Source organism: Ambystoma mexicanum, chromosome 3p, assembly GCF_040938575.1.
Source record: "Ambystoma mexicanum isolate Mex_15411 chromosome 3p, UKY_AmexF1_1, whole genome shotgun sequence".
NCBI classification, from domain to species: Eukaryota; Metazoa; Chordata; class Amphibia; order Caudata; family Ambystomatidae; genus Ambystoma; species Ambystoma mexicanum.
In genome coordinates this window covers 168494698-168520718 of record NC_090925.1, presented here as the reverse complement: position 1 = coordinate 168520718, position 26021 = coordinate 168494698, and the positions used below count along the sequence as shown (strand labels likewise).

Genomic DNA, 26021 nt, shown 5'->3' with positions numbered 1-26021 from the left:
CCTCCTGTCTCTGCTGCCTCAGCATCCAGTTCCACGTGCCATGCCCTCCTGTCTCTACTGCCTCAGCATCCAGTTCCACGTGCTATGCCCTCCTGCCTCAGCTGACTCATATAGTTCCACATGCCATGCCCTCCTGTCTCTGCTGCCTCAGCATCCTGTTCCATGTGCCATGCCCTCCTGCCTCAGCTGCCTCATCTAGTTCCACGTGCCATGCCCTCCTGCCTCTGCAACCAATTCCACGTGCCGTGCCCTCCTCTCTCTGCTGCCTCATCATCCAGTTCCACGTGCCGTGTCCTCCTGTCTCTGCTGCCTCAACATCCAGTTCCACATGCCATGCCCTCCTTCCTCATCATCCAGTTCCACATGCCATGGCCTCCTGTCCTATCTGCCTCATCATCTAGTTCCACGTGCCATGCCCTCCTGTCTATGCTGCCTCAGCATCCAGTTCCACGTGCCATGCCCTCCTGTCTCTACTGCCTCAGCATCCAGTTCCACGTGCCATGCCCTCCTGTCTCTGCTGCATCAGCATCCAGTTCCATGTGCCATTCCCTCCTGCCTCATCATCCAGATCCACGTGCCATGCCCTCCTGTCTCTGCTGCCTCATCATCCAGTTCCATGTGCTATGCCCTCCTGCCTCAGCATCTAGTTCGACGTGCCATGCCCTCCTGTCTCTGCTGCCTCAGCATCCTGTTCCATGTGCCATGCCCCCCTGCCTCAGCTGCCTCATCATCTAGTTCCACATGCCATGCCCTCCTGCCTCAGCATCCAGTTCCACGTGCGATGCCCTCTTGTATCTGCTGCCTCAGCATCCAGTTCCACGTGCCATGCATTCCTGTCTATGCTGCCTCATCATCCTGCTCCACGTGCCAGGCCCTCCTGTCTATGCTGCCTCATCATCCTGTTCCACGTGCCATGCCCTCCTGTCTATGCTGCCTCATCATCCAGTTCCACGTGCCATGCCCTCCTGTCTCTACTGCCTCATCATCCAGTTCCACGTGCCATGCCCTCCTCTCTATGCTGCCTCATCATCCAGTTCCATGTGCCATGCCCTCCTGTCTATGCTGCCTCAGCATCCAGTTCCACGTGCCATGCCCTCCTGTCTATGCTGCCTCAGCATCCAGTTCCACTTGCCATGCCCTCCTGTCTCTGCTGCCTCATCATCCAGTTCCACGTGCCATGCCCTCCTGTCCTATCTGCCTCAGCATCCAGTTCCACGTGCCCTGCCACCTGTCTCTGCTGCCTCATCATCCAGTTCCATGTGCCATGCCCTCTCCTGCCTCAGCTGACTCATCTAGTTCCACGTGCTATGCCCTCCTGTCTCTGCTCCCTCATCATCTGGTTCCACGTGCCATGCCCTCCTCTCTGTGCTGCCTCAGCATCCTGTTCCATGTGCCATGCCCTCCTGTCTCTGCTGCCTCATCATCTAGTTCCATGTGCCATGCCCTCCTGTCTCTGCTGCCTCATCATCCAATTCCACATGCGGTGACCTCCTGTCTCTGCTGCCTCATCATCTAGTTCCATGTGCCATGCCCTCCTGTCTCTGCTGCCTCAGCATCCAGTTCCACATGCCATGGCCTCCTGTCGTATCTGCTTCATCATCTAGTTCCACATGCCATGGCCTCCTGTCCTATATGCCTCTGCATCCAGTTCCACGTGCCGTGCCCTCCTGCCTCATCTAGTTCCACGTGCCATGGCCTCCTGTCCTATATGCCTCTGCATCCAGTTCCACATGCCGTGCCCTCATGTCTCTGCAGCCTCAGCATCCAGTTCCATGTGCCATGCCCTCCTGCCTCATCATCCAGTTCCACATGCCTTGCCCTCCTGGCTCTGCTGCCTCAGCATCCAGTTCCACGTGCCATGCCCTCCTGCCTCAGCTGCCTCTGCATCCAGTTCCACGTGTCGTGTCCTCCTGTCTCTGCTGCCCCAGCATCCAGTTCCACGTGCCCTGCCACCTGTCTCTGCTGCCTCATCATCCAGTTCCATGTGCCATGCCCTCTCCTGCCTCAGCTGACTCATCTAGTTCCACGTGCTATTCCCTCCTGTCTCTGCTCCCTCATCATCTGGTTCCACGTGCCATGCCCTCCTCTCTGTGCTGCCTCAGCATCCTGTTCCATGTGCCATGCCCTCCTGTCTCTGCTGCCTCATCATCTAGTTCCATGTGCCATGCCCTCCTGTCTCTGCTGCCTTATCATCCAATTCCACATGCGGTGACCTCCTGTCTCTGCTGCCTCATCATCTAGTTCCATGTGCCATGCCCTCCTGTCTCTGCTGCCTCAGCATCCAGTTCCACATGCCATGGCCTCCTGTCGTATCTGCTTCATCAACTAGTTCCACATGCCATGGCCTCCTGTCCTATATGCCTCTGCATCCAGTTCCACATGCCGTGCCCTCCTGCCTCATCTAGTTCCACGTGCCATGGCCTCCTGTCCTATATGCCTCTGCATCCAGTTCCACGTGCCGTGCCCTCCTGTCTCTGCAGCCTCAGCATCCAGTTCCATGTGCCATGCCCTCCTGCCTCATCATCCAGTTCCACATACCATGCCCTCCTGGCTCTGCTGCCTCAGCATCCAGTTCCACGTGCCATGCCCTCCTGCCTCAGCTGCCTCTGCATCCAGTTCCACGTGTCGTGTCTTCCTGTCTCTGCTGCCTCAGCATCCAGTTCCACGTGCCCTGCCACCTGTCTCTGCTGCCTCATCATCCAGTTCCATGTGCCATGCCCTCTCCTGCCTCAGCTGACTCATCTAGTTCCACGTGCTATGCCCTCCTGTCTCTGCTCCCTCATCATCTGGTTCCACGTGCCATGCCCTCCTCTCTGTGCTGCCTCAGCATCCTGTTCCATGTGCCATGCCCTCCTGTCTCTGCTGCCTCATCATCTAGTTCCATGTGCCATGCCCTCCTGTCTCTGCTGCCTCATCATCCAATTCCACATGCGGTGACCTCCTGTCTCTGCTGCCTCATCATCTAGTTCCATGTGCCATGCCCTCCTGTCTCTGCTGCCTCAGCATCCAGTTCCACATGCCATGGCCTCCTGTCGTATCTGCCTCATCATCTAGTTCCACATGCCATGGCCTCCTGTCCTATATGCCTCTGCATCCAGTTCCACGTGCCGTGCCCTCCTGCCTCATCTAGTTCCACGTGCCATGGCCTCCTGTCCTATATGCCTCTGCATCCAGTTCCACGTGCCGTGCCCTCCTGTCTCTGCAGCCTCAGCATCCAGTTCCACGTGCAATGCCCTCCTGCCTCATCATCCAGTTCCACATGCCATGCCCTCCTGGCTCTGCTGCCTCAGCATCCTGTTCCATGTGCCATGCCCTCCTGTCTCTGCTGCCTCATCATCTAGTTCCATGTGCCATGCCCTCCTGTCTCTGCTGCCTCATCATCCAATTCCACATGCGGTGACCTCCTGTCTCTGCTGCCTCATCATCTAGTTCCATGTGCCATGCCCTCCTGTCTCTGCTGCCTCAGCATCCAGTTCCACATGCCATGGCCTCCTGTGTATCTGCTTCATCAACTAGTTCCACATGCCATGGCCTCCTGTCCTATATGCCTCTGCATCCAGTTCCACGTGCCGTGCCCTCCTGCCTCATCTAGTTCCACGTGCCATGGCCTCCTGTCCTATATGCCTCTGCATCCAGTTCCACGTGCCGTGCCCTCCTGTCTCTGCAGCCTCAGCATCCAGTTCCATGTGCCATGCCCTCCTGCCTCATCCAGTTCCACATACCATGCCCTCCTGGCTCTGCTGCCTCAGCATCCAGTTCCACGTGCCATGCCCTCCTGCCTCAGCTGCCTCTGCATCCAGTTCCACGTGTCGTGTCCTCCTGTCTCTGCTGCCTCAGCATCCAGTTCCACGTGCCCTGCCACCTGTCTCTGCTGCCTCATCATCCAGTTCCATGTGCCATGCCCTCTCCTGCCTCAGCTGACTCATCTAGTTCCACGTGCTATGCGATGGCGACATCAGCCAAAGGGTGCGAGTGCCTCGGCATGAGATGGCGACATCAGCCAAAGGGTGCGAGTGCCTCGGCATGAGATGGCGACATCAGCCAAAGGGTGCGAGTGCCTCGGCATGTGATGGCGACATCAGCCAAAGGGTGCGAGTGCCTCGGCATGCGATGGCGACATCAGCCAAAGGGTGCGAGTGCCTCGGCATGCGATGGCGACATCAGCCAAAGGGTGCGAGTGCCTCGGCATGAGATGGCGACATCAGCCAAAGGGTGCGAGTGCCTCGGAATGAGATGGCGACATCAGCCAAAGGGTGCGAGTGCCTCGGCATGTGATGGCGACATCAGCCAAAGGGTGCGAGTGCCTCGGCATGAGATGGCGGCATCAGCCAAAGGGTGCGAGTGCCTCGGCATGCGATGGCGACATCAGCCAAAGGGTGCGAGTGCCTCGGCATGTGATGGCAACATCAGCCAAAGGGTGTGAGTGGCAACATCAGCCAAAGGGTGTGAGTGCCTTAGCATGTGATGGCGACATCAGCATGTGATGGCGACATCAGCCAAAGGGTGTGAGTGCCTCAGCGTGTGATGGCGGCATCAGACCAAGGGTGCGAGTGCCTCGGCATGCGATGGCAACATCAGCCAAAGGGTGTGAGTGCCTCGGCATGCGATGGCAACATCAGCCAAAGGGTGTGAGTGCCTCGGCATGTGATGGCAACATCAGCCAAAGGGTGTGAGTGCCTCGGCATGCGATGGCAACATCAGCCAAAGGGTGTGAGTGCCTCGGCATGCGATGGCGACATCAGCCAAAGGGTGTGAGTGCCTTAGCATGTGATGGCGACATCAGCATGTGATGGCGACATCAGCCAAAGGGTGTGAGTGCCTCAGCGTGTGATGGCGGCATCAGACCAAGTGTGCGAGTGCCTCGGCATGTGATGGCAACATCAGCCAAAGGGTGTGAGTGCCTTAGCATGTGATGGCGACATCAGCATGTGATGGCGACATCAGCATGTGATGGCGACATCAGCCAAAGGGTGTGAGTGCCTCAGCGTGTGATGGCGGCATCAGACCAAGTGTGCGAGTGCCTCGGCATGTGATGGCGACATCAGCCAAAGGGTGTGAGTGCCTCGGCATGTGATGGCGACATCAGCCAAAGGGTGTGAGTGCCTCGGCTTGTGATGGCGGCATCAGACAAAGGGTGTGAGCGCCTCGGCATGCGATGGCGGCATCAGCCAAAGGGTGTGTTGCCTTAGCATGGGATGGCAACATCAGCCAAAGGGTGTGACTGCCTCGGCATGTGATGGCGACATCAGGCAAAGGGTGTGAGTGCTCGCATGTGATGGCGACATCAGCCAAAGGGTGTGACTGCCTCAGCATGCGATGGCGGCATCAGCCAAAGGGTGAGAGTGCCTCGGCATGAGAGTGCCTTGGCATGTGATGGCGGCATCAGACCAAGGGTGTGACTGCCTCAGCATACAGTACAATGCCAATACGTGCCAAGTGGTGTCAGGACATTTACATATATATGAGCTTAGTGCCTTAAAATACTGTATGATGGCAATTCCTAGCAAATAGTGCCAGTACATGGTAATGTGAAGGGTGTATGATTGGTGAGCCTAGGCATTTGATGGTAAAATCTGTCACATGGTGTGAATACCTTTGCATATGATTGAAAATATTGTTTTCCCATCTCTTCCATCTCTTCATCTTTATGTGCATATCTGCCGCCTGATATCCTTTTTGTATTATATGCAATACTTACATGAATGGGTAAAATTGTATGTTTTTCTGAATGCATAATTCCAAAATTCTTATTGTTTTTTATTTGCACCAACCCAAATGAATTGTCATGCGGCTTATGGTTCTCTGCCCTGCTAAGCTGTCTTTTGGATTGTGTTATCTCAATGGAAACATTATTTTGATGTGGTTTTAAAACTCGTTTGTATATATGTTCAGCCTCGGACGAAAAGCACATAGCTCAAAACACATGTCAGGCTGACCTACAATCAATTAAATACATGCAACTTACACATGGACTTTTGTGCTTTGTGCCAGTGTGAATGCAACCTTTGCTCTATAACTTACAAATTGTGGCAAGCTTGGCAGGCGACCCACACCTTGCACTTACCCGCGGCCGGATCCACTTCTAACATAATAGTACAAGCGCTCAGGTTTTCAAATTTCTCCTTCTGCCAAACTATCTCAGTCCAGTATAATTGGTGAGCCTAGGCATTTGATGGTAAAATCTGTCACATGGTGTGAATACCTTTGCATTTGCATATGGTTGAAAATATTGTGTCTTTTCAGAAAACTTTAGGTAATACTTGGGCAAGCCATACCTTGCAAACAGTGTGACCATCTCAGCGTATGCTGGCAATGTTTGGCAACACATGCAATATTTTCCCGAGGTCAAGATATCATTATAATTATTCTTATATGCGCAAGCCCGGGATTCATACCTGAGTTGCTATGCGTTGTCTTGCTTCCAAGACACAAGCTTTGTCCCTGAGCTATACCCCAGACCTTTCGTTGCTTTATTCAGAAGCCTTTGCAAGATGTGGATGTGTGATATGGAGAGGCAGAAGGTGACTTCGTTTCAATAGTCCCCCTTTGTCGGAACTCGAGGGTGCAGAAGCTCTATTTGATGGTCAGAGGGGCTGTAGGGTTTTTCATCCCAGGACCACCCCAGGGTCGCGATGACAGCCTAATGCGAAGGCAGAGGTGATGGTAGACCTCCTGTAGCTGCGTGTGATGGGGATGATGGAAGAGAGATCAGGGAGGGACGGTGTGGCTTATGGTGACGGTAGACCTCCTGCATGTGCGTGTGATAGGGATGATGGAAGGGAGATCAGGGAGGTGTGATAGGGATGACGGAAAGGAGATCAGGGAGTGACGGTGTGGCTTATGGTGACGGTAGACCTCCTGCATGTGCGTGTGATAGGGATGATGGAAGGGAGATCAGGGAGGTGTGATAGGGATGACGGAAGGGAGATCAGGGAGTGACAGTGTGGTTTACTCTCTTGCAGGCATTATGCAGTTCTGGTTCCGGCGGAGATCCACTTTGGCCACACAGAGCAGTTCTGCGTCGACATCGATGGCCTGAACGAGACTTCACATCTGGAGATCACGCTGCAACAGCAGGAGAGCAACCTGACCCTGCTTGCGGAAGACGTGCAGCCCCCCAAGCTCTTCAAATGTGCCCACTTCCAGGTGTGTATCAGGGCAACCATTGGGATAGTGGAGGCTGCACTGGCAAAAAGTAGGGGGCATGTCTGGGTCCTAGGATTTGCAGAAAGAAACCATGGATTGGAGATGGGCATGAGCTCCCGCCCGAGCCCCTGTGGTGTGTTCCCCCATCAGCACACCCGTGCGTAGGGATCTGTCAATGCAGGTGCACGTGCATGTGACATTACCCCACTGTGCAGAATGCACTAGGTTGTGAAATGCGGACAAACATTCGGAATGCTCAGGAGAAACTGGAGAGGATTTGGGTGCAAAATCCAGAAGGCTGGCGGCACCCGGTGTGTCATATTCTGACCCAGTGCTGCCACTCTCCCTCTCTCACACTCTCCCTCTCTCACCCTCTCTCACACTCTCCCTCTCTCCCTCTCTCCCTCTCTCCCTCTCTCGCCCTCTCTCCCTCTCTCGCCCTCTCTCCCTCTCTCCCTCTCTCCCTCTCTCCCTCTCTCTCTCTCCCTCTCTCACTCTCTCTCTCTCTCTCTCTCTCTCTCTCCCTCTCTCACACTCTCTCTCTCTCTCCCTCTCTCACACTCTCTCTCTCTCTCTCCCTCTCTCACACTCTCCCTCTCTCACTCTCTACCTCTCTCTCCCTCTCTCACACTCTCTCACACACTCTGCCTCTCTCCCTCTCCCTCTCTCACACTCTCCCTCTCTCTCCCTCTCTCACACTCTCCCTCTCTCACACTCTACCTCTCTCACACTCTCTCACACTCTCTCCCTCTCTCACACTCTCCCTCTCTCACACTCTCCCTCTCTCACACTCTCCCTCTCTCACACTCTCCCTCTCTCACACTCTCTCTCTCTCCCTCTCTCACACTCTCCCTCTCTCACTCTCCCTCTCTCACTCTCCCTCTCTCACACTCTCTCTCTCTCACTCTCCCTCTCTCACACTCTCTCTCTCTCTCCCTCTCTCACACTCTCTCTCTCTCCCTCTCTCACACTCTCCCTCTCTCTCCCTCTCTCACACTCTCCCTCTTTCTCCCTCTCTCACTCTCTCTCTCTCTCTCTCTCTCTCTCGCCTTCTCTCCGTCTTTCTCTGCACTCTCTTTCTCGCTCTCTCCCTTTTACTCTGTGTGGCTCTCTCTATGTCTGTCTCTTTCGAGGCCGGCGAGAGTCATGTTGTCAAGCGTTTGCTCAAAACAAACCCCGCCGTTGCTGCTGCAACTGCTCAACCAGAGAAAAAACAACACATATCTTGCTGAGGGCTGTGTTTTTGTGTACAAAAACAGCTATTAAAAAACTAAAGGAAATTAGTTAACTGAACTTACATGTTAAACTGGCTCTTTATAAAACTTTTCAATGTTAATTCCTAGTGATGGCTTCCAGTAAATATTTTAGTGATATTAAGAACCTTATCCTTGTCTTACAGTACAAGGGACATTATCAAAACCTACAGTAACCATACATATACATTTCTGATTGAAGTTTGCCAACCCAAGAGGGGCAGCCTGGTACACTCTGAATGTATTCTTTCAGAATACCCCTCTGAGCCAGAGGAAAATGACAAGTACCACACATGTGACAAATATGCCCATAAGGGGGAGTGGGGATGGAAGTGCCCTACACCAATGAAAATACTAAAAGCGCGGCCTTCCTTAGTGAATACAGCCCGTGTTCTGAGCATTTTCATTGGTAGACCGCGCCACACAGGGTGCTAATGGGAGTCTGCTAGTCACGTCCAGTAGAGTTACATGCTTGCACTGTGCTTTTACAGCAGAAAATCTCTTTCAGGGACATACTTACCCACATCATTTTATTACTAAATATCAAAAACCTCTGGGTAATCCGCCCCCACAGATGGAATTCTGTCCCAGTCAGCTTTATTTGAGTGTATCCAATTGTAAGGTATTGCCTGAATAAATGGTGGCATCTATTGCGTGCTTCACGTGAAAGCTTTCACTACATTGGCAGTCACGGCGGACTGTGGCTTTGTGGTGCATCGATGTCGACATGTTGCTGTTCTTTGTCTGATAGCGGCTTCTGGAAAGTTGCCTGCTGAAGGAGTGTGTGATTCTGAAGTTGATAGTTGAACTGAATTCATTAGAGTTACTGTGAAACTGTGCAAGGGTCTGCTCACTTGCGGAGGGTCTAGAGTAGACGTATGTCACTGATGTGGCCACTGGCGTAAGGGGGGGGCCCACATCCACTGTGGTGCGGGGCCCCCATGCCAAGTCCTGGGAAGCGTCCAACCTCCAGAGGGTGGGTTGCAGGGGGTTTGTGCATTTTTGGGCAACCATCCATGAAAAGGCAAGCTTCAAGCATGATAAGTCATTAGCTGGCTAGACTGGCATTTGGGTGCAGGCAGTCTAGCCATTTCTTACTGTGGCATGGCAAGGCCAACATGATGTGAGAAATTCATTCCTTTATTCACAGCAGCCTTGCAGCACTCATTCTCCTCAGGAGACATTTCAGTCTCCCTGAAAGATGTGCTGGTCACCCCTCTTTTTAAAAAACTACCCCTTGACTCTACTTGAGCTGAAACCTACTGGCCTATTTCCGGTCTTAATGAAACCTATGGAGGCAGTGATCACCCTGTTTTTCTCCCATTTTTTTGGGGGAAGTTAACGGTTGTCTGCACCCATTTCAATCAGGCTTTAGGCCTCAAATGGGCACAAAGTCAGCTATGATTTCTGTCCTAGATGGTCTTGCACTTCTTCAGGACCGTGGAGGGGTAGGAGTGTTGATTCTCCTTGACCAGTCAGCAGCCTTTGATACAGTGGGCCAAGGCATTCTGCTGACCCGTCTGAAACAGGCAAGGATCACAGGGCCATTACTGGCATGGTTTACTTCATTTATGGTGGAGCACACCCAAACTGTGTCCTTTCGGGCCTGTTGTTCCCCTCCGATGGCCCTGTCCTGTGTTGTTCCTCACAAGTCGGTCTTTTCACCTCTCTTGTCTTCCCCCTTGATGCACAATAAAAAATGCTGTTCCACGAAAATAAATATGTATAGACTGGCCCACAAAAGTGGGCCAGTACCTCATAGATACACCAATCATACATGCGGTCACCCTTGAGGTGGACTAACCAATGCCTTGCCACATTAAATAAATATGTTCATGCTGGCCCACCACTCAGGAGCACTTGTCCTTCAGCATTCACCCTTCATGCTCATTAAAACATGTAATTGCACAGTAAATAAATATGTCCAGACTGGGCCAGTATCCGGTAGGAGCACTCATCGTGCTGCCTTCACCCTAGATGTCCAGTCAAACATGCCTTGCTACAGGAAAAACATATTTCCAGACTGGCCAACCAATGTGGACCAGTACCACATAAGAACACTCATCATGTAGCCTGCATCCTTGATGCACAGAACATCTATCTTTGCTGCAAAGACATGCGCTCTTACTGTGGCATGAGTGCTGCACACATATCCCATCTCCTGTATGTAAGAACACACAACACATTGGCTTTGCCTTTAAATGTCTTGTCATAATAAGAAAACATGTCATGGCATTTAACAATGGCATTAGGCTGCATGCGCCAATGCCTGCAGCCTTACAAGCACACATACATTCACACAAGCAGTCACACACCCATTCAGCTCCCCGTCAATCATTCATATGTGCACCCAGAGCATTCACACACGCAGTCACACACCCATACAGCTCTCCATCAATCATTCACACGTGCACCCAGAGCATTCACACAAGCAGTCACACACCCATACAGCTCCCCGTCAATCATTCACATGTGCACCCAGAGCATTCACACAAGCAGTCACACACCCATACAGCTCCCCGTCAATCATTCACACATGCACCCAGAGAATTCACAGAAGCAGTCACACACCCATACAGCTCCCCGTCAATCATTCACACATGCACCCAGAGCATTCACACAAGCAGTCACACACCCATACAGCTCAGCTCCCCGTCAATCATTCACACGTGCACCCAGAGCATTCACACAAGCAGTCACACACCCATACAGGTCCCCGTCAATCATTCACAAGTGCACCCAGAGCATTCACACAAGCAGTCACACACCCAAACAGCTCCCCGTCAATCATTCACACATGCACCCAGAGCATTCACACAAGCACTCACACACCCATACAGCTCCCCGTCAATCATTCACACATGCACCCAGAGCATTCACACAAGCAGTCACACACCCATACAGCTCCCCGTCAATCATTCACAAGTGCACCCAGAGCATTCAAACAAGCAGTCACACACCCATACAGCTCTCCATCAATCATTCGCACGTGCACCAGAGCATTCACGGTGCATTGTCACTCTCACAGATACAATCTGTCACTGAAATGCTTGCACTGTAGCCAATAAACTTGCAATCACACAAACACGTACACACACACACATCATGCATACACAACATTACTTTTTTGTTTGAAAAACGTACTTGGGCCGCAGAAGTGATCTACTCTTCAACAGGGCCTTCCCTCTTCCTGCAGACGTCGTCACATTAGACAGAGTGAGAAGGTCAGGGTTCAGGACACACCTTTCACCCCTCCTCTTGACTATTCCTGCATCATTCAGAGGGGAGGGCCAGCATTCTGACCCCTTTGCCGGAGCCAAGAGACAGACAGGCATATGGAGGGGCCAGATTTTCCATCACCCCTGAAGCTTCTGAATGTCTGATGCCACCCAAGGTCTCCCTAATGCCTTTCACTGAGAGCTACATGAGTGAAAGCATGCCATTTTATTTGCTGCCTTTACTTATGTAAAGTTCTGTGCACGGCATAAGGGACACCACTAGTCTCTGTATTTGCAAATAATGTAAAGGCTTTTAGATTCTTTGCAAACACTAACACTAAAATTGCATTATGGAGCAAGAGTAAATTACTCTGCATCATGCACTTTCTTTCCTCATATGACAATTCCTTCTTGGACCTAAAGGGTCCTGAAAATTAGGGGGACTGGGGGGTCTGCCCTAGCACCCGCTAATCGAGCGAGCCACTCGACAAATGTAACATTCTTATTATGACTGCAATATATTGTATTAAATTGTATGTGGTCATTTGTATAGCGCCTTTTACCATTATTATAGTCTCAGTGCGCTATGTGGTGAGAACGCCCTTGGGGACCGAAGACCAAAAGTATGGGAAATCATGGAGTAGGTTTTAGAATGTGTGTGTGCAGTTTGTCTGGGATAAGGCTTAGGGGCTAGCCGAGCTCCGGTAAGCAAGCCACGAGGTCAGGCATGTGGATGGGTGCTGAGCGAGATCATGAGAATGCGCAAGTTCAAGAGACTCGCTGTGTGTCCAGCTGGACCGAATTATGTCCGCGGTCTTCACTGTATTCTGACGGCAGAGGTGTTGAGGTGGAGCCTGGTGTAAGTAGGCGGAACATTATGCGGGCAGCTAAACCGAATGTGACGTAGTCTTCGAGGCATTCTGATGCGTGTGGGCAGCCCTGCCTAGGACAAATGTACACTGAGGTGGTGCGGTTATACGTACCTTAAGGCTCGGTTGGAACTTTGTTAAAGGTGCAACTGTTTGAACAGGTGGTCTCATCCTCCAAAATGCAAGATACTAAAAGATGCCTATCTTTGAGCAGAAGGGCGAATGTACAACAATGCAAGATAGCACGCAAACCATGTATTTAAGCATAGCAGGGGGCAAATACAAGCAGAAAGAGTGTAATAGAGTAACGAAGAGTGGGGCTACATTGGAGTTCAGTGATGGCTGTGCTCCCGACCAGACCGATGTGTGCCTAATCTTACAATGTTCAGGTAAATGCAGTATGTGGCAAGCTTATCCTAGTTGGCTAAGTGTAGTACACGTTTGACTAACACAACCAGGCTAAATGCAGTATTAAGCTAACTTACACAATCAGGCTAAATGCAGTATTAAGCTAATTTACACAACCAGGCTAAATGCAATATTAAGCTAACTTACACAATCCGGCTATATGCAAGCATTCGTATGGTAACAGGAAATAAGGGTGTTGGGGTTTTTACTGGAGTACAGTAATGGCTGCACTCCCCGCCCAGACCACACCTACCTTTTCTGTCGCTGTACGTTGTCTGTGTCAGGCGACCACAGGCGAACAGGGAAGGGAACTGCCCAGAGGCGAGCTGCCCTTTTCCTCAGCTCTTAGCCGGCTGCCTGGGCTTGGCTGCCGTGGGTGGGCCTCTGAAATGCAGATGTTCCAGTCACTTGGGGGGACACGGGCCGATGAGAAACAAATGGGTGGGCAGAGGGGGAGTGGGGAGGGAGGGTCAGAGAAAGGCTCAGGGTGGATGGCAGAAGGCAGAGGAAAGCAGGGAGACATGGCTGCCAGGACAAACGCAAGGAGCCACTTGACTGCTTAAGCCAATTGCTAAGGGGTTGGGTGGGGAAAGGAAAAAGTCAGAAACAAAAAGGACTACAACACAAAGACCGTGTGGTGGTGATCATGAGAAATAGACATACTAAACGTTTGAATTGAGCCAGCTCACAATACAAGTACAATTACATCATTTATTTTTTTAATAGCTTCTTTTGTCGAGAATACACAGCTTTTTGTCTGTGAACATGTCCTTCCTTCTTAGATCATACAGTCGCGCATGGACCACAGCCATGATCTGTTTCTCCTGTGAGCACAGAGGCCATGTTTAACTCTACGCGCTAGCACCTCACAAGATCTTTCAGAACCCCGGCACCCTCTTCAGAGATGATCCACGCTGCCCTCACTTCCCCACACATGATCACAACACCCTCAATGCCATAGCAACATTCCTGCAGGACACTCATGATGACAATGTATGTCTCCAGTCCCCACCTCAGAGGATGTCTCTGTCCCTGCTGCTCTCACCCCATCTTTAACTATAAGCAAATGCCTTCAAGATGTCTGAAAGTGACAGACAGAGATTCTGTGTGAGAGAGAGATAGAGAGAGAGAGAGCGAGAGAGAGGGAGAGAGAGAGAGAGATTCGTAGATTAGTTCATGATACCCCTGCTACAGATCGTTTTTTTTTTTTTTTTTTTAAGTGTGTAGAAATCCTGCAGTAGTTAAATAATTGCACACCATGCAGACAAAGTGAGGGAATTGCCATGCTGCGCATAGGTTTATTCAGACGAGGGCCAGCTGAAGATCTGTCGGGGCTCCTGGCGGCCCATTTCAACATAATGTCTGGGGGCGCCCTGCCTACCGCTGGGGCAAACAGTATGTGGCACCCTGTGAGGGCTTACGTTGCAATGGAGACAGAATATCAGCAAGGGGTTAATAGCTGATGACAATTTCCTGGGCACGCAGCCAATGGGAAGCAAAAAACAGTAAATTCCGACTGAAAAGCTAGTTTGCATCTTGCTGACAAGGCGCGATTATGCAAACGAGACCGAGTAAATGGCAACACGGTGATCAGAACGTTGCTACAATAGCCTGAGGTGACGCCCTCATGGTGGCAGCCAAGGCAGCACTGTTAATGTGATTCCGAAAGCACACATTCAATGACCTGATTTAAAGATGTTGCTTTGTGATAGGCATGCCAGCATGTGGACAGCTGCTGAGGGAGCCCCTGAGGCTCCTGTCCACTGACCGAAAAAGTTGAAAGACCCTGACGCCGTCCCCGATGCAGACCCAGCCATGCCCAATTCCAGGAGAGCATGTACCGTGTCCCTAACTCATGATTTGTGTGATCCTGTGCAGGTGCCGCTCCCGGCGGGTGGCTCGCAGGAGGTTGTGCAGCTGAAGATTTCTCTGCATGGCGAGAGCCACACGCTGGTAAACCAGAAGAAGCTGCTTTTAAGGACTGAAAAAAGTGGGACCTTCGTGCAGACTGACAAAGCCGTGTACAAGCCAGGACAGACAGGTAATATGCTCCCTCCACACATTTTTAAATGTTTGTTTATAATGTGTTTTACAATTCAAATACAATAACCTTTCACATTAAGAAAGAGACAGAAGCAGCATACACACCATTACATAGTTAAAAACAATTTACACACTCAAATACACATAATTACATATAAATGCATCACACACTGAAAACAGGCATATTACGTTACCAAAAGTTCATTGTGCATTTATAAAACTTCCTGCAATCTTAGGCTAAGTCTTGTCCTTGACACTACTTCCAAAATTATAGCCATAGGCACTTCCTGCATTTGACTATTTAACACAGCTATTCGATTTAAAAATGTAGGACATTCCAGGGTAAGAAATGTTTCCTGGCCTGAACTCCATCTATCCCAGAACGCCTCTGCATTCTCCCATCCCACCTTATTCCAAATCTCATAGAGCTGTGTTCCCTCTTCTCCTGTAATGCTGGACAGGCAATCCTAATATGTTTCAAGATCTGCTCTGGGCATGACTCACTCAACCTGTCCCTCTCAGGTGCTTTCGAATGAACTCCAAGGACTTCCTTGGTATGAAGGAGATTCAACCAGAATCTAAAAATGGATTCCTCTAATAAGCGTTGGGTGATCTTGCAAGATACCTTGGAAGAACACCAATTGTTTTGTCGCATACCTCTGCATAAGTCCTATTGTGTTGATACAGCCTGTTCTAATCAGTGATTTCCTTACAGAGTCAATATTAACAGACAAATCATCTGGACTTTTCCCCACAAGTGGAAAGAATTTCCTCTGCTATTGACATGAACTTGGTCAACATCGAGGCTTTTCCCAACTCCGTCTGCTCCTTCAATGCAGCGGAGAGAGACTGCGTCAAGCAATTTACTAACCAGATATGATAGGATATGATATTTATAACACACTTAATGCCCAAAGGTTTCTAAGCGTGGACCCGGGGATCAAACCTGTGTTGCTTCATGTTGTCTTGCTTCCAAGGCGAGCACGTTGCCCCTGAGCTATCCTCCCGAGACCCTGAGCTATCCTCCTGAGGGACAAAATCCTCCAGTCCAGTCAGGCCTTTAATGAAGTTACCATCTAGCAGCAGCCATAGGAAAACCTGCTGGAAGGGGAAGCACTGACTTCCGTATCCTTCCTTCTATGCGCACCCAATTAAGATCATAGGATTGTGGATCGATTTCCACACCATACAATGGTGATGGAACCACTTTTACCTTATAAAATTCTATTGCGGGAATGATTGAAAATAGACACAGTTTAATCCTAGGCTTCCTCATCTGAAAGGAAAATTGACCAGCTTTTCCTTGTAACCTACTTAAAATCATATTTTGACCAGGGAGGGGGCAATTCAAAGCCCAAGTATATCACAATATGTATCTAAATTTTTTCTGTGGCATCCATGTTCCAGGTAAAGCCATAAGGCTCCCTTGTCTGCTTAGAAAAACAAATACTGTGGGATTTATTAGTGTTTATCCCTAAATGATTGGCAGTGGCCTACAGCCCAATGCAGTCAGGAGGCATTGGAGTCCCACCGGTGTGCTATCCACGTCATCACATAGGCCAGCCAATTTATTTTTACAGCGGCGCTATTCGGTCATACTTCCTTCTTCTATCAAAGGATAAAAAAATGGGGTTCAAGCTCTTGCAAGACAGATGAACAACCAGACATGGACGAGGAGGTTCAATTAGTCAGTACTCGCCAAACAAGCAGAAGCAAAGCAGAGCAAAAAAGGAAAAAAAGGAAAAGCAGCAGGGAGAGAGTGGAAAAAACAATTCTGAAAAGAGGGAGAAAAAACAAAGAGTGGAAACAAGTAAGGTGAAGAGTAAGCCGGAGGAGATGAAGAAAGAGTGGAGAGTGAGCAAATAGGAACATAGAATACTAATGTTAACAACAGGGATGGATTGATCTGTTCCCCACGTACACATCGTGTAGTCTGTTTTCATCCTCTACTAACCGATGGAGGAGAGGTCGGACCACGTAGCAGGAGATTGCTCGGCTGATCCCTGCAATCACTGATTTTTTAAAAGTCTTTTAACTATCAGTTGGTTAGTTTAAGAGAAGGACTGATTGTGAGAACAGGGGTACATTTAACACTTATGCTCTTGCACGTTATTTAGTCTGTTTCCAAGCTCTATTGAGGAACAGGAAGTGGATGGTTAAGGGTAGGGATTTGCTAGACAAACCGTTGGACTTTAGGAAAGAGGGAAAGAGTGAGGAAAGAGAAAAGGAAAGAACAGCCGAGCGAGAGAATCAAAGGACGTAAGAGGGAATGGTGAGGGAAACATTGTGGGAACGAGAAAAGACAACAGAAGGAAAGAAGAGACGAAACGAGCGGGGGAACGGTGAAAGGGAAAGCAAAGATGGAGGAAAAGAAAGGAAGGCAAGAGATAGCAAATCTAGGGGCATATTGAGGGCTGATTCACAAAACCTTTCTCCATGGGTGTCCACAAGACCTAAGCTTTGAAATGTCGGAAATGGAACACAGCATAAGTTTCATTGTTACATCAACAAAACAAAACAAGCACCTGTTCAACAGGCAGTCATTGACTGTGCATTAGCAGCGTTTATGCAGTGTCAAGGTGGTAGCAGACTAGGGCGTGTTGGGAAATTCTGTGTTAAGGGAGGGCTGTGAAGGGGAAATTTGCATATGCCCAAAAAAGTCCAACTCAACTTAAACCCTATTGACAAAAGTTGAATTAGAAACTTGTGCGAACCCACATTACACCTGCACGTTGTGATTTCAGTGGAAATGCATGTTTATGTGTGGGTTGAGTGAAGCATGAGGGATGAGCAGTAAAACCAAATGTTAGGAAGGGAAAGAGCGTTAAAAGGTTTTCTGTAATCATTTGGGGCCAAATTCCGAAAGAAGTTGCACTGAGTAACTCTGACTTTCACCTGGAGAGGCCTAAGCTATTCACAGTGTCCCACTTTACTTCACGCTTCCACGCTGACCGCTTCTCCTTTCGTTTACTTCGTCTGAATCTTTAGTGTAAGAGAGAGGTTACCGGTAGGGGTAGGGCTGGGGTAGAAGGTGGTGTGGGGGAAGCATATGGGTTAGAAATGACATTGGGGTAAAAGGGGTCTCCCCATATGAAGACAAAGTGACTGTTAGCCGAAGTGAATGCAGAAGAAGGAAAAGCCCACGTCTGCGACTCACAAAATAAGTTACACTGAGTAACTCGAGAGTTACACCTGCTTTACTCCAAATAAGTCAGGTGTTACTTTTGTTAATAGCTTGGCCCCTCTCCAGGTGTATGTCAGAGTTAGTGTAACTTCTTTTGTGAATATGGTAGTTCAGGCGGTTACACTGACAAGTTACCCATGCGCCCACGTTTTACCGAGAAAGAAGACAGATGATCTCTTTCTCCGTGTTTCAATGTGTTTTTTTTATTATTTTCTGATTTCTTCAAATATAATGCGCGTTTAACAGTGCCCTCTGTGATTACACGTGTTTCGACGGTGCTCCCGTCTTTTTCAAATCAGGACTAGTAATGTTCTTTTGTGAATAGCAGGTTCCTCTCCAGGTGTACGTCAGAGTTAGTGTAGCTTCTTTTGTGAATAGCAGGGCCCCTCTCCAGGTGTAAGTCAGAGTCAGTGTAGCTTCTTTTGTGAATAGCAGTGCCCCTCTCCAGGTGTAAGTCAGAGTTAGTGTAACTTATTTTGTGAATAGCAGGGCCCCTCTCCAGGTGTAAGCCAGAGTCAGTGTAACTTATTTTGTGAATAGCAGGTTCCTCTCCAGGTGTACGTCAGAGTTAGTGTAACTTCTTTTGTGAATAGCAGGTGTAAGTCAGAGTCAGTGTAGCTTCTTTTGTGAATAGCAGGGCCCCTCTCCAGGTGTAAGTCAGAGTTAGTGTAACTTCTTTTGTGTATAGCAGGGCCCCTCTCCAGGTCTATGTCAGAGTTGGTGTAACTTCTTTTGTGAACAGCAGAGCCCTCTCCAGGTGTATCTCAGAGTTAGTGTAACTTCTTTTGTGAATAGCAGGGCCCCTCTCCAGGTGTATGTCAGAGTTAGTGTAACCTCTTTTGTGAATGCTCTCCAGGTGTAGGTCAGAGTTAGTGTAACTTATTTTGTGAATAGCTGGGTCCCTCTCCAGGTGTACGTCAGAGTTAGTATAACTTATTTTGTGAATAGCAGGCCCCTCTCCAGGTGTATGTCAGAGTTAGTGTAATTTATTTTGAGAATAGCAGGGCCCCTCTCCAGGTGTAAGTCAGAGTTAGTGTAATTTATTTTGAGAATAGCAGGGCCCCTCTCCAGGTGTAAGTCAGAGTTAGTGCAACTTCTTTTGTGTATAGCAGGGCCCCTCTCCAGGTGTAAGTCAGAGTCAGTGTAACTTCTTTTGTGAATAGCAGGGCCCCTCTCCAGGTGTATGTCAGAGTTAGTGCAACTTCTTTTGTGAATAGCTGGGCCCTCTCCAGGTGTACTGCAGAGTTATTGTAACTTATTTTGTGAATAGCAGGGCCCCTCAACAGGTGTAAGTCAGAGTTAGTGTAACTTATTTTGTGAATAGCAGGGTCCATCTCCAGGTGTAAGTCAGAGTTGGTGTAACTTATTTTGTGAATAGCTGGGCCCTCTCCAGGTGTACTGCAGAGTTAGTGTAACTCCTTTTGTGAATAGCAGGGCCCCTCTCCAGGTGTAAGTCAGAGTTAATGTAACTTGTGAACAGCAGGGCACTCTCCAGGTGTACGTCAGCGTTAGTTTAACTTATTTTGCGAATAGCAGGGCCCCTCTCCAGGTGTATGTCAGAGTTAGTGTAACTTATTTTGTGAATAGCAGGGCCCCTCAACAGGTGTAAGTCAGAGTTAGTGTAACTTATTTTGTGAATAGCAGGGCCCATCTCCAGGTGTAAGTCAGAGTTGGTGTAACTTATTTTGTGAATAGCTGGGCCCTCTCCAGGTGTACTGCAGAGTTAGTGTAACTCCTTTTGTGAATAGCAGGGCCCCTCTCCAGGTGTAAGTCAGAGTTAATGTAACTTGTGAACAGCAGGGCACTCTCCAGGTGTACGTCAGCGTTAGTTTAACTTATTTTGCGAATAGCAGGGCCCCTCTCCAGGTGTATGTCAGAGTTAGTGTAACTTATTTTGTGAATAGCAGGGCCCCTCTCCAGGTGTATGTCAGAGTTAGTGTAACTTATTTTGTGAATAGCAGGCCCCTCTCCAGGTGTATGCCAGAGTTAGTGTAGCTTCTATTGTGAATAGCAGGGCCCCTCTCCAGGTGTATGTCAGAGTTAGTGTAACTTCTTTTGTGAATATGGTAGTTCATGCGGTTACACTGACAAGTTACCCATGCGCCCACGTTTTACCGAGAAAGAAGACAGATGACCTCTTTCTCCATGTTTCAATGTGTTTTTTTAATTATTTTGTGATTTCATCAAATATAATGCACGTTTAACAGTGCCCTCTGTGATTACACGTGTTTCGACGGTGCTCCCGTCTTTTTCAAATCAGGACTAGTAATGTTCTTTTGTGAATAGCAGGTTCTTCTCCAGGTGTACGTCAGAGTTAGTGTAACTTCTTTTGTGAATAGCAGGTTCCTCTCCAGGTGTACGTCAGAGTTAGTGTAACTTGTGAATAGCAGGGCCCCTCTCGAGGTGTATGTCAGAGTCAGTGAAACTTATTTTGTGAATAGCAGGGCCCTCTCCAGGTGTACGTCAGAGTTAGTGTAGCTTCTTTTGTGAATAGCAGGGCCCCTCTCCAGGTGTAAGTCAGAGTCAGTGTAACTTATTTTGTGAATAGCAGGGCCCCTCTCCAGGTGTAGGTCAGAGTTAGTGTAGCTTCTTTTGTGAATAGCAGGGCTCCTCTCCGGGTGTAAGTAAGAGTTAGTGTAACTTATTTTGTGAATAGCTGGGCCCTCTCTAGGTGTACTGCAGAGTTAGTGTAACTTATTTTGTGAATAGCAGGGCCCCTCTCCAGGTGTATGTCAGAGTTAGTGGAACTTATTTTGTGAATAGCAGGGCCCCTTCTCCAGGTGTAAGTCGGAGTTAGTGGAACTTATTTTGTGAATAGCAGGGCCCATTTCCAGGTGTATGTCAGAGTTAGTGGAACTTATTTTGTGAATAGGTGGGCCCTCTCCATGTGTACTGCAGAGTTAGTGTAACTTCTTTTGTGAATAGCAGGGCCCCTCTCCAGGTGTATGTCAGAGTTAATGGAACTTATTTTGTGAATAGCAGGGCCCTCTCCAGGTATATGTCAGAGTTAGTGTAACTTATTTTGTGAATAGCAGAGCCCCTCTCCAGGTGTATGTCAGAGTTAATGGAACTTCTTTTGTGAATAGCTGGGCCCTCTCCAGGTGTACTGCAGCGTTAGTGTAACTTATTTTGTGAATAGCAGGGCCCCTCTCCAGGTGTATGTCAGAGTTAGTGGAACTTATTTTGTGAATAGCTGGGCCCTCTCCAGGTGTACTGCAGCGTTAGTGTAACTTATTTTGTGAATAGCAGGGCCCCTCTCCAGGTGTATGTCAGAGTTAGTGGAACTTATTTTGTGAATAGCAGGGCCCCTCTCCAGGCCAGGTGTATGTCAGAGTTAGTGTAACTTCTTTTGTGAATAGCTGGGCCCTCTCCAGGTGTACTGCAGCGTTAGTGTAACTTATTTTGTGAATAGTAGGGCCCCTCTCCAGGTGTATGTCAGAGTTAGTGTAACTTATTTTGTGAATAGCAGGGCCCCTCTCAAGGTGTACTGCAGAGTTAGTGTAACTTATTTTGTGAATAGCAGGGCCCCTCTCCAGGTGTAAGTCAGAGTTAGTGTAACTTGTGAATAGCAGGCCTCTCTCCAGGTGTAAGTCAGAGTTAGTGTAACTTATTTTGTGAATAGCTGGGCCCTCTCCAGGTGTACTGCAGAGTTAGTGTAACTTATTTTGTGAATAGCAGGGCCCCTCTCCAGGTGTAAGTCAGAGTTAGTGTAACTTATTTTGTGAATAGCAGGGCCCCTCTCCAGGTGTACGTCAGAGTTAGTGTAACTTATTTTGTGAATAGCAGGGCCCCTCTCCAGGTGTAAGTCAGAGCTAGTGTAACTACTTTGTGAATAGCCGGGCCCCTCTCCAGGTGTATGTCAGAGTTAGTGGAACTTATTTTGTGAATAGCAGGGCCCCTCTCCAAGTGTATGTCAGAGTTAATGGAACTTATTTTGTGAATAGCAGGGCCCTCTCCAGGTGTATGTCAGAGTTAGTGTAATTTCTTTTGTGAATAGCAGAGCCCCTCTCCAGGTGTATGTCAGAGTTAATGGAACTTATTTTGTGAATAGCTGGGCCCTCTCCAGGTGTACTGCAGTGTTAGTGTAACATATTTTGTGAATAGCAGGGCCCCTCTCCAGGGGTATGTCAGTCAGTGTAACTTATTTTGTGAATAGCAGGGCCCCTCTCCAGGTGTAAGTCAGAGTCAGTGTAACTTCTTTTGTGAATAGCAGGGCCCCTCTCAAGGTGTATGCCAGAGTTAGTGTAAATTATTTTGTGAATAGCAGGGGCCCTCTCCAGGTGTATGTCAGAGTTAGTGTAACTTATTTTGTGAATAGCAGGGCCCCTCTCCAGGTGTATGTCAGAGTTAGTGTAACTTCTTTTGTATACAGCACGGCCCCTCTCCAGGTGTACGTCAGAGTTAGTGTAACTTCTTTTGTGAATAGCAGAGCCCCTCTCCAGGTGTATGTCAGAGTTAATGGAACTTATTTTGTGAAAAGCAGGGCCCTCTCCAGGTGTATGTCATTGTTAGTGTAACCTATTTTGTGAATAGCAGGGCCCCTCTCCAGGTGTAAGTCAGAGTTAGTGTAACTTATTTTGTGAATAGTAGGGCCCCTCTCCAGGTGTATGTCAGAGTTAGTGTAACTTATTTTGTGAATAGCAGGTTCCCTCTCCAGGTGTATGTCAGAGTTAGTGTAACTTGTGAATAGCAGGGCCCTCTCCAGGTGTACTGCAGAGTTAGTGTAACTTATTTTGTGAATAGCAGGGCTCCTCTCCAGGTGTAAGTAAGAGTTAGTGTAACTTATTTTGTGAATAGCTGGGCCCTCCCCAGGCGTACTGCAGAGTTAGTGTAACTTATTTTGTGAATAGCAGGGCCCCTCTCCAGGTGTAAATCAGAGTTAGTGTAACTTATTTTGTGAATAGCAGGGCCCCTCTCCAGGTGTGTGTCAGAGTTAGTGTAACTTATTTTGTGAATAGCTGGGCCCTCCCCAGGCGTACTGCAGAGTTAGTGTAACTTATTTTGTGAATAGCAGGGCCCCTCTCCAGGTGTAAATCAGAGTTAGTGTAACTTCTTTTGTGAATAGCAGGGCCCCTCTCCAGGTGTACGTCAGAGTTAGTGTAACTTATTTTGTGAATAGCAGGGCCCCTCTCCAGGTGTAAGTCAGAGTTAGTGTAACTTATTTTGTGAATAGCAGGGCCCCTCTCCAGGTGTATGTCAGAGTTAGTGTAACTACTTTGTGAATAGCCGGGCCCCTCTCCAGGTGTATTTCAGAGTTAGTGGAACTTATTTTGTGAATAGCAGGGCCCCTCTCCAGGTGTAAGTCGGAGTTAGTGTAACTTATTTTGTGAATAGCAGGGCCCATCTCCAGGTGTATGTCAGAGTTAGTGTAACTTATTTTGTGAATAGGTGGGCCCTCTCCAGGTGTACTGCAGAGTTAGTGTAACTTATTTTGTGAATAGCAGGGCCCCTCTCCAGGTGTAAATCAGAGTTAGTGTAACTTATTTTGTGAATAGCTGGGCCCTCTCCAGGTGTACTGCAGAGTTAGTGTAACTTATTTTGTGAATAGCAGGGCCCCTCTCCAGGTGTACTACAGAGTTAGTGTAACTTATTTTGTGAATAGCAGAGCCCCTCTCCAGGTGTATGTCAGAGTTAGTGTAACTTCTTTTGTGAATAGCAGGGCCCTCTCCAGGTGTAGGTCAGAGTTAGTGTAACTTCTTTTGTGAATAGCAGGGCCCCTCTCCAGGTGTATGTCAGAGTTAGTATAACTTCTTTTGTGAATAGCCGGGTCCCTCCCCAGGTGTACTGCAGAGTTACTGTAACTACTTTTGTGAATAGCAGGGCCCTCTCCAGGTGTATGTCAGAGTTAGTGTAACTTCTTTTGTGAATAGCTGGGCCCTCTCCAGGTGTACTGCAGCGTTAGTGTAACTTATTCTGTGAATAGCAGGGCCCCTCTCCAGGTGTATGTCAGAGTTAGTGTAACTTATTTTGTAAATAGCAGGGCCCCTCTCCAGGTGTATGTCAGAGTTAATGGAACTTCTTTTGTGTATAGCAGGGCCCCTCTCCAGGTGTATGTCAGAGTTAGTGTAACTTGTGAATAGCAGGGCCCCTCTCCAGGTGTACGTCAGAGTTAGTGTAACTTATTTTGTGAATAGCAGGGCCCCTCTCCAGGTGTATGTCAGAGTTAATGGAACTTCTTTTGTGTATAGCAGGGCCCCTCTCCAGGTGTACTGCAGAGTTAGTTTAACTTATATTGTGAATAGCAGGGCCCCTCTCCAGGTGTATGTCAGAGTTAGTGTAACTTATTTTGTGTATATCAGGGCCCCTCTCCAGGTGTATGTCAGAGTTAGTGTAACTTGTGAATAGCAGGGCCCCTCTCCAGGTGTAAGTCAGAGTTAATGGAACTTCTTTTGTGTATAGCAGGGCCCCTCTCCAGGTGTACTGCAGAGTTAGTTTAACTTATTTTGTGAATAGCAGGGCCCCTCTCCAGGTGTATGTCAGAGTTAGTGTAACTTATTTTGTGTATAGCAGGGCCCCTCTCCAGGTGTATGTCAGAGTTAGTGTAACTTGTGAATAGCAGGGCCCCTCTCCAGGTGTAAGTCAGAGTTAGTGTAACTTCTTTTGTGAATAGCAGGGCCCCTCTCCAGGTGTATGTCAGAGTTAGTGTAACTTATTTTGTGAATAGCAGGGCCCCTCTCCAGGTGTACTGCAGAGTTAGTGTAACTTATTTTGTGAATAGCAGGGCCCCTCTCCAGGTGTATGTCAGAGTTAGTGTAACTTATTTTGTGAATTGCAGGGCCCCTCTCCAGGTGTAAGTCAGAGTTAGTGTAACTTGTGAATAGCAGGCCCCTCTCCAGGTGTATGTCAGAGTTAGTGTAACTTCTTTTGTGTATAGCAGGGCCCCTCTCCAGGTGTAAATCAGAGTTAGTGTAACTTCTTTTGTGTATAGCAGGGCCCCTCTCCAGGTGTACTGCAGAGTTAGTGTAACTTGTGAATAGCAGGGCCCTCTCCAGGTGTATGTCAGAGTTAGTGTAACTTATTTTGTGAATTGCAGGGCCCCTCTCCAGGTGTATGTCAGAGTTAGTGTAACTTATTTTGTGAATAGCTGGGCCCTCTCCAGGTGTATGTCAGAGTTAGTGTAACTTATTTTGTGAATTGCAGGGCCCCTCTCCAGGTGTATGTCAGAGTTAGTGTAACTTATTTTGTGAATAGCAGGGCCCCTCTCCAGGTGTAAATCAGAGTTAGTGTAACTTATTTTGTGAATAGCTGGGCCCTCTCCAGGTGTATGTCAGAGTTAGTGTAACTTATTTTGTGAATAGCAGGGCCCTCTCCAGGTGTACTGCAGAGTTAGTGTAACTTATTTTGTGAATAGCAGGGCCCTCTCCAGGTGTATGTCAGAGTTAATGGAACTTCTTTTGTGAATAGCAGGGCCCCTCTCCAGGTGTAAGTCAGAGTTAGTGTAACTTATTTTGTGAATAGCAGGGCCCTCTCCAGGTGTACTGCAGAGTTAGTGTAACTTATTTTGTGCATAGCAGGGCCCTCTCCAGGTGTACTGCAGAGTTAGTGTAACTTATTTTGTGAATAGCAGGGCTCTCTCCAGGTGTACTGGAGAGTTAGTGTAACTTATTTTGTGAATAGCAGGGCCCCTCTCCAGGTGTAAGTCAGAGTTAGTGTAACTTGTGAATAGCAGGGCCCTCTCCAGGTGTATGTCAGAGTTAGTGTAACTTATTTTGTGAATAGCAGGCCCCTCTCCAGGTGTACTGCAGAGTTAGTGTAACTTATTTTGTGAATTGCAGGGCCCCTCTCCAGGTTTATGTCAGAGTTAGTGTAACTTATTTTGTGAATAGCAGGGCCCCTCTCCAGGTGTACGTCAGAGTTAGTGTAACTTATTTTGTGAATAGCAGGGCCCCTCTCCAGGTGT

General features: G+C 48.5%; 1 protein-coding gene across 3 annotated transcripts in view; it reads left to right on the top strand.

Annotated features, from left to right (window-relative positions):
* The window catches only part of LOC138580212 (alpha-2-macroglobulin-like protein 1), a 328254-nt gene that overhangs the window by 50657 nt on the left and 251576 nt on the right, over positions 1-26021 (top strand). For all 3 annotated transcript variants that reach the window (XM_069650567.1, XM_069650566.1, XM_069650565.1), the window contains exons 2-3: positions 6963-7146; positions 14773-14935. In XM_069650567.1, the coding sequence (XP_069506668.1) occupies positions 6963-7146; positions 14773-14935 (347 nt within the window). The remainder of the gene's footprint in view (positions 1-6962; positions 7147-14772; positions 14936-26021) is intronic.